The 9,125-nt window shown below is 35.3% G+C and overlaps 1 protein-coding gene across 1 annotated transcript in view; it reads right to left on the bottom strand.

The window, feature by feature from the left end:
* Nucleotides 1-7,336, bottom strand: part of CLINT1 (clathrin interactor 1) — a 25,001-nt gene extending 17,665 nt beyond the window's left edge. Inside the window, exons 1-4 of the mRNA XM_009634702.2 lie at nt 7,214-7,336; nt 6,459-6,555; nt 4,839-4,947; nt 3,779-3,943 (exon numbers count right to left, since the gene is read on the bottom strand). Of these exons, the coding sequence (XP_009632997.1) occupies nt 3,779-3,943; nt 4,839-4,947; nt 6,459-6,555; nt 7,214-7,305 (463 nt within the window). The 5' untranslated portion in view covers nt 7,306-7,336. The remainder of the gene's footprint in view (nt 1-3,778; nt 3,944-4,838; nt 4,948-6,458; nt 6,556-7,213) is intronic.
* Between the last annotated feature and the right edge of the window lie 1,789 nt (nt 7,337-9,125).

Genomic DNA, 9,125 nt, shown 5'->3' with positions numbered 1-9,125 from the left:
CAGGAATGCAGATTCAAAGACTTTTGTTTATGACAACAACAAAATCTTAATGCGCTGCACAGCACAGCACATCAGGACACTGTTGGACTCTGCAGGAGAAGCACGAGAGGCACAATCAACCCTGGCTGCACAAGCAGCTTATCAGAAATGGGTCATGCCATTTTTTTAACAGTCACTTAACACATGACATTCCATTCTTGGCCAAGAGTGCTCAGAGGTAAATAAATGGGAGTTTTATTCATTTACATTCATGAACGCATGAAAACGTAGTACCAAAATATTGAAAGAAAAAAAAAGTGTGCAACGCATGATGATTTTGTTCTTTCTTTTCCACACTCGGTCATTAAAATACCTTTTAAAGAGATGAAAAAGAAGAGCCAGTAAAACAACCCAACTTTTCAGCAGCCACAGAGTACCTGAACATCTTTACTAAACACCATTATCAAGAAATTAAAACCATTTTTTTCTAATCAAGTATTCAAGCCCTCCATACTGTCATCTTAGCTTGCGAACAGCTGACAGTTTTACTTGAAATAAGCACATTTGCCATACAATCTCATTAAGAAAGTTTAAAAAACTTCAGCCTGTGTTTGTTTATACACACCCAGCCAACTTGAGTTTAATTTAAAAGAACAACACTCACATTTTAATACAGACTTAACTCTCAGAAGCACAGCACACTTTACTAATGTGTATTGTGATCCTGTATCAGACCTTCTGCTGAGAATGTAAGTATATAAAACAGCCCAATATAGCTCAGTTTCTAGACAGCTTTAGACAAACATTTTATATTTTGGGCCATTACACCCATGAAACAAGGTATTTTTTGGTACTATTGAAAAATGCAAAACACAGAGTAAAATTTAGTAGCAGAAAAGAAGAATGGTGAAAAATTCATTACTCCAAGTTACATGCAAATTATATTGTAACTCAGGTAATGTTCAAGATGTATTCAATTAAGTCATTTTTAATAAAAAGAAAATGATGGATTCCAGCACTACAGGGTGCAAAATTTGAGCTATATCTGTCTGATTATATCATATATATTCTCACTGAAGAGGTAAGTGCAAGTCTCCAATGATATTTGTTTAGATCCATAAAGGATAGACAAACTTTTTCAAAGTAGAGAACCTGCTACAAATCAGCAAGATACTCAGCAAGATCTTTATCATTGAAAAAGGAGAAATTGCTAAGAAATGTACTACTGTTAAATTTTGCAGGAGAATAAAATGGCCTTATTTCAGTTTATGTCAGGCTCTCAAGCTTTTTGATGTAGATTCCATTAGAAGGTTTCCTTGTGCGATAGGAATTTTAAAGTAAATAAAAAAAACCCCTGACAGCTTGGTATTTTCAGGACAAAAAGAACCAAGGAAAACTCTGAAAACACAAGCATTCTATATTTAAATAACTAGAATATTTTAGATTAGAAGTCCGGCCTGGGATAAATTTTATTTTGTGGTGCTAGAAAGATTTTTTTTTTTTTTACTTTATTCAACAAATGAAAGGATAATTAAAAAACCTTTACCATAAAAAATGAAATACAAAGTAGATAGTCCTTTAAATTAAAAAATTTGAATGATAACTAAAGAGCATATGGAGAAAGACTTCTACGCAGCATACATGGATAGATCACGACTCTGTACAGAGCAAGTCAAAAGATAAGCTCAGTGAAAGAACAGAGGGACATGTACTTAAAGCACAAATGCAGTGACTCATAAGTTTTTCCCTAAAAAGACAACCACCAGAATTCCAAGCAGGTAGCAAAAGCCTAAGAGAATATAATAAAAGAAGACATATCCTGCCATGGAGATAGAGATTTTCAACTACTCTGAATGTGAGGAAAAGAGAGAACAGAGGAACACGGAGAGTAACCTGTCAAAAACAGAAGAGAGCAAATCTAAGTTCAAGGCTAACAGTGAAGAAGAGTAAGAAACATACATAGCACCAGAGAGGGACAGGTGACATTTCAGTCCTGCACAGTTACTACTCAGATCTTATACCAAATCCTTCTCTCGAAGAAGTCACCATCTCTAGCAAACCAGAGCCTTGTGCCACCGTGACTTAGGGACTTGCCCCTTAATAAAAGCAGCCAAGGATTTACTCAGGCCAAAGGAAACACAGAAAAACATCTCAAGACTGACAGCTGGATCATGGACAACATGCTGGGACACAACAGACATAAAAGCCAGTTCAACCTCAGATCCCCGCTGCACGCTATGGCAGGGACTAGGAAGCAAGGAGGAGGCTGCACGCTTGGACTTGATAAGCAAAACACAGTACTGGTTGCGTGCCTGTGTCTAACCACGGCTGTCAGAGAAAACCGTGTCCTCTCTAAACAAAGACGAGCTGATGGCATTACATCCTCTAAGGCCAAGAGCTTACAAGCACATTATGCTGAAGATGCAAATAGTCTGACAGAATTCATCACACATGTGAAAAACATTGGTCACTGCAGCAAAATGAGTGAATTTATTTCCAGAAGCAAGGCTGCATCAGACCACCTGTCAACAGCATTCAAACAGATTTTTCTTCTTTGTGTTTTTTTTTGTTTGCTTGTTTTGCGTGTGTATGTTTTTAAATAATGGACCTTAGTAATGAAGGTCCTATTGCAAGTACCAGACCCAAGCTGGACATAGGACTGGCATCTTGTGCAATGACGGCTGAGACTAGTGATGGTTGGATGCTTTAATTTTTAGAATTTTGATGTTTGAAAATCTGATGGCAGGTTTTCTGATTTTTTTTTTTTATGAGGGAACAGATGACCAAGTGACACTTCACACACATCTAATATATAATATATATGTTTTAAATATAATATATGCATTGTGTTTTTAATGAAAAGTTTAGAATTTCCTTTCTGGTGTTAACTATGACCTCTTTGCTGGCAGCTGCAATTCCCTAGGATTTCGGGATGAGTACTGGTGCACCAAATTTCCATCCTGCATACAGGTCTGCTGTGCTGTGCAACCAACATCCAGCTGCAAGCTTAGCATGTCTACAAAGTACATTTGGCATGACCCCTGGGAGCCCTCCTTGAAAAAGGACATGGGACCTGTAGTACTATTCAAACAAGATTTTAAAAAACACCCAAACTGAGACAGTAACAATTGTATTGGTAAACTCCTGATAAACAAGCTCCATCACTTAAAAGGTACTGATTGCATATATTTGAAGTCAGACATCAGAATCCACACAGATAATCCACAGATATCTTTCAAGTGTCCGAACAGTATTACTTGGGAAACAAAAGTTTAATGGCATACAATATCTACATTGTTTCACCCAAACAGTATTGCTGCCCTAAAAGTACTAACCCAAATTAACCACTGGTTCTAAAGGAGGTTGGTAGGAATAGGCAAAGCAATTCTTGTAGAAAGTAAAATTTTTTTTTTAAAGAGTAAGAAAAACTTCGACTTACAAGGGCATTTGTTTAACTACTGCTACAGCAGCATTCATTTCACAGTGAGACTCTGCCCATGGATAAAAACAAGACAGGCAAGTTTTGGCTAAGCCAATGCATAAATATCATCTGTGTAAGTTTCTAGGTAGTTTATTATCTAAAAGAGATTAACTTAAAGATGTTTGAAGTAATTTAAATTTGTGTGGGGGGTAAAATGTACAAGATATTTAAAAAAAAATAGTAATGCCTGTACTTAAAGAAATATAAAGTAAAAGCATCTAAAGGAGCATCTTAGAAATTCCTTAAGTTATCTACGTTATCTAAGACAAGTTAAAAGTAGTGAGTGTCCATCCCTGACCAAGAAAGCCTAGTACTCACTGTATCTGAACCCTCCAACACTGTCCGAAGAAACCCCAATGTATTTGTCTTTGTTCTTCTTTGCTTTCTTCCTCTCTTCCCGAAGTCGATCATCATCTTGAGCAAATTCAACCATTTCTTTTACCTTCTGGCGTATGTTTATACCTTGGTCTTTGCCATTTTCATCTAAGTAATGCAGAATAGAGACGATGGATGGAAGAAGGGGGAAAAGGGAAGAAAAAAATAAATTAGAGGCGGCAATACTGAACATCAAACTGGTAAGAAAATTTGAATTACGAACACAGCAGTCAGAGAAAGATCTTATGACTACTAAGATCCACTGCATATTTAAAAGGGACCAAATATTTTGTTTCAACATAAATTTTCATCCTTAGATAAATGCACCATTCAGTGGAAACTATCATTTAGAAACATCTAACTGCTGCAGAAACATTGGAAAGATTAACAAAGACTGGGACAGAAATTGTATTCTCCACCTGAACAGTTTTAACCCTTCAAAACACAACCTCTTTTCCTCAGTCTTTTTAGTACAGTTTTTGCAAGTTTAATTGCAAGAACTCAGTCTTATTGCAAAACTGAATTTTTGAAAAATTGCTTTCAGTTGGGATGTACTACAAGCTAAACATGCTCCTTTCCCAGCCTTTTTCGCATTCAAAACACACACTGGCCTTGCTGCCTTTGCACTGTAAATATTATTTGGTGGGAGGAAAAAACCCCAGCTTCAAACAGATGTGTGTGTTTTGGAGCTCTAACCTTTTCTTCCCATATGATTAAAGCTATTCCTTTACGGACACCACAGGGGACCAGTCTCTAGTGCATATTTTAATATAAACCCGAACACTCATGTTGTGTTGGTTCTGTTGTTATTAGTCAGTCTTTTCTGCAAGTTCTTGTCTTCACTAATTAATACTCTAGGGTCCCACGTCTTGGATTCTGCACTCTTCACACAACTGGCAACAGTCACATTCTAATTAGACTGGGGAAGCTTCTAAGCTGGTTCAGGTGACTGACAACTCCAACTACTGTTTTAATTTGCTTATAAGATTTTTCTATTGCTCACCTACAAAGTGGTAATTTTCCAGGGATCGCAAATCATAAATGTGTTCTCTGGCACTTGTAACAACACGCTCTGATCCATTCCTTATGAGGTAAGCTAGGAGCAGCAAAGACTATAAAAATACAAAGCACCTTATGATTGCATGAACAAAAGCTGTATCTTTTAAAAAAAAAAAAAAGCAATAGAAAACCAAACTGATCTCTCTCCCCAAATTAGTAAGTAATAAGACTTTTCCCTTTGAAATAAATAGTTATTATATGGGTTCACATAGAAAATAAAAACGTTTTCCTCACATGCAACCTTTTGGTCTTTAGAATATCAAAACTGTATTTGTCAAACTAATTTGTTATTACTAAATCACAATTAGCAATCGATCACCATCATCAGCTACTCCTTATTTTAAGGAGAGCAGTAGCAATTTAATAGAAAAAGTTAACCCTGTTAAATGAAGCATTTTCTTTTGCCTCTTTTGTTCACAAATGACTTTCACTGAAAAGTAACTCTTACAGAAATTTAAGCAGCCTTCTGCAGAATGCAATGGATATACAAAACTGCATTTCAGGACAATTTTAAGCAAGCGACAAAACAAATGAAGTTTAAACAGTACTTTAATTGCAATTCTTTATGTTGAGTATTTCTATCTAAAAAAAAAAAAAAAAAAAGCACTGTCTCCGAAGTAGTGCCTTTATCAGCTAAAACTATCATTGTATTTCAACCTATCCAAACCTGATAAGCAATTCCAAGCAGTCTTTATAACATTAAGTAGTTATGTGTGATAGCATTAAATATTAATTTATATTGTACTTCAGGGAGAACAATTACTATGAACACAAAACAAAAGCACCTGTGAAAAGCACAAACCATGCCTTAGAATTAATTCTGTCTTGTTACAATCCTGGCATCATGAAAAACAAAATATAAGCTAGTCTAATTCATCAATTCTAAAAAATGAGGTTATATTTGCATAATTCAGTGAACACTGAACACCACTTCAAGTGCAGCCTGATATAATCTTAAGCAAAAAGTTTCTGTACCGTGCTAATTAGCCACAGACAGGAAAAATGCAAATGATTCAGTTCTTTTTCCAAAACACAAGTAGGATATAGAAGCCTCATATGATAAGATCTGCAAGAAAATTTGGTCCACTCAAAGCTGAACTACAATTTTTAGAGAATTATATATTGGCAGAAAATTAAGATTAATTTCCACTTTATTTCAGGTATTCTTGAATTCCTTCAAAAACACCTTCCTGATAGCACAACTTATCTACTTCTCATGGAGAACCATAACAACTCCTTTGGGTAGATTCAAAATGTGAATGCTACTCCAATATTTGCATTTCAGGAAAATGTAATTGCTCTATTATGTTCGTTAAGTAGCATCTTAGATACACTTCTAAAACCAGAAATTTTGTTTTTTTCATATACAGCATTTCAAAGACATCTGACTTCAGTAACAGAATTATAAAGCATATAGTTAGGAAAGAATTTATAGTTTGCTCGTGGAGTAAGTGATATGGCAGTATCTAAACAAGCTACTACATCAGAACATTATTCTAGCAACAAGCATTATATCCTTGGTAGACCAAAGTGTTGAAAACTTCCAGTTCACATACATACAAACCTTATAAACTCTCCTCCAGTTCTTTTTATTGTCTTTCAGCATTCGAGTCCAAAGCATGTTCATAAGTTCTGGAAACTGTTCATACATAAACGTAGCCCTAAAGAATTAAACGAAAGGTGTAAAGAAATTTTATTCTCCGTGGTTTGCCACAATAGCTTGTTAAGACTCAGGGCTGACAGTAGATGGCAGGCTTGATCTAAACCCACTCACATTTGATGACATGACAAGGGAAAAAGCTATCCCTCTTTCTTACTTATATAGGAGTAATTTACAAACCAGTAATACAAGAAAAAAAAAAAGCAAATCTAAAAATCTGAGGCAGTAGAAGAACCTTCACTAATTTATAAAAAAAAAAAGTTTAACATGAAATAACCACTGCAATTAATCAAACATGTAACTTCCAAACTCATTTTAACAGAAAAATAGTTCAAGGAAGAATTTGACATGTTTTGCTCTATTTGGAAAAGTCACAAAAAAGCAGTCTGAAAATACACACTCCAAAAAAGTCAGACATATTGAAAGAATTTTGAGGCTACATACATAAAAAAATAAAGAATTTAAAAAATAATTTTACTTCATTTTTTTTGACAGTTTAACACATTATAAGATTATGCATTAAAATATAAGACTTGATTTACAGCAACTTTTCAGCATTATCAGTCAGCATACCACAGAGTTGATTTAGCAGCAAATTTCATATTCCTGTATAAAATGCACCTTTCTTTTCTTCATCACTGAGCCAAATTATCACTTACTTGGCAATCTCTCCCATGAGTTGCCCTGAAGGTCCCCATGGATCATCATTGGTTGCTTCTCGAACCTTAGACTCTATTTCTGAATAATTCATAACCACATTGGTGCTGCAAAGGAAAAAAATTAACACACATGAAGATTAGCATCAAAACTGAGAAACATATGAAAACTTAATAATGACAGTAGTGTATATCTCACTTAATGAGATACCTCTACAGGGTGGGAAAAAAACCCCATCTTTAGTGCAGAAGTTACCCTGAGGACACTATACAACACATTTAAGTTATCTTTAAGAAGGTTTTACTATTCTATTAGTCTTCAAGAATACAGATGAGAAACTAGGGATTACATTACAGCTGGATTCTGTCCAGTAAAAATGGCTTTTGGTCAAATTAAAAACCAAACTGAACCACTAGAGTCAAAGCCGATAGCTTCCCCAACTAGACGTGGTTTGCTTACAGGTTTGTATGGTGTACAGTTATTTGCAAGCAGCTTTATAACTCAAACAGAAGCAGATTTTTTTTTCGAATGAGTGCTACAAGAGAAACTCAGGAACATCTGTATCAAACAGGTTTCATTTTAAAAAAATAAAAATCACACAGAAGACTGAAGGGAGATAAGATTCACTAGGAAGTCCATTTCCTAGCTTGAATTTATTTAATTAAGGGAAAACAGCAAAAGAAGAAAAGCTGCAGAGCACTCTGTATTACAATTAAAGCAATGCAAATGCTATAAGGAGCTCAGGCTGTCTCTACAAGCGTTCATGGAAAAACATAACTTGGAAAAAAGAAGCAATTGTTCCGTATCAGTTATATTAAGTAGTCAATGTGTGATTATTGGTTTTAATGAATCTCTCAAACTGGTAACATTCAACTCTAAGCCCAGCAGCCTCCTCTGTACACCTAAAAGCATCCAGATACATTTGGTAACACAATTATTTTCCTTATATTTTAAGGTGAGCAGGCCCAAATCATCATTCATACAAAGAACAGTTGAAAAAACAGCTCTCTAGTTACGGATCACACAAGAGTAATGAAACATCAGTAAAAGGAAACCTAGTAGCCTCCACTTTCCCTATATACTTTACAGTGTATTTGAAAAAACATGTTGAAAATTTACTTAACTGTTAGAAGTACACCATACAACTGGTCTCAGAAGCCAAAACAACCCCTGTAAGAGGACTACATTCAACATACAAACCATACCATAAAGTCAAATTGATTAAACCATAGCAGAGTTCTAATGATCTTATAATACAATGTGGAGAAGGTGTTTGCTGCTTAAAAACTTCCCCTGACTAAGAGGACCAGAAGAAAAAAAGAAAAAAAAAAAAAAAAAAATCAATCAAGATGCTTAATAGTCATCCCTCTGTCCAGGCAGGAGTTGGCAGAAGGCAGCATTCAAGCAATAGCCACTCAATTTTATTTGACATAAGGATAGCAAAGATCTTAGACCTGGGAGTCACAAACAGCAGAAACAAGAACGAAGTCTCCTTAAGTCTGAAAGGGGACACAGAAGGTAATTGTTAAAACAGAATAAAATTCCTGGACTTAATCTTGGATTCTCAGCATGAGAATTCCAGCTGTCAGATTCTGATGTATGATTTTATTCAACTTCGTGTCTAAAGAGAGCATAAGCTACATGACTGAATAAATAATCAGCAAGCTAACAGAGTCTATCGATATAAAAACAAGCATGTAGGAACACAGCAGTAGTTATGAACAGCAGCAATTGAGGTTTTTACAAATTAGTTTGTGCTAAATACCCCTCAAGCTTCTGTTTCTGCTATTTTCTTTACCATACATACAAACATGAACTAATACCATCTTTATTTCCTATATGCATGGGACATTTAAAAAAAAAAAAAAAAAAAACAACCCTCCCTCGCCCCCTCCCCCCCCCCCCCCAAAGCCA

Source organism: Egretta garzetta, unplaced genomic scaffold (assembly GCF_000687185.1).
Source record: "Egretta garzetta isolate BGI_Z169 unplaced genomic scaffold, ASM68718v1 scaffold612, whole genome shotgun sequence".
NCBI lineage: Eukaryota > Metazoa > Chordata > Aves > Pelecaniformes > Ardeidae > Egretta > Egretta garzetta.
The sequence above is the reverse complement of the archived record's forward strand: the minus strand, read 5'-3'. Positions and strand labels throughout refer to the sequence as shown.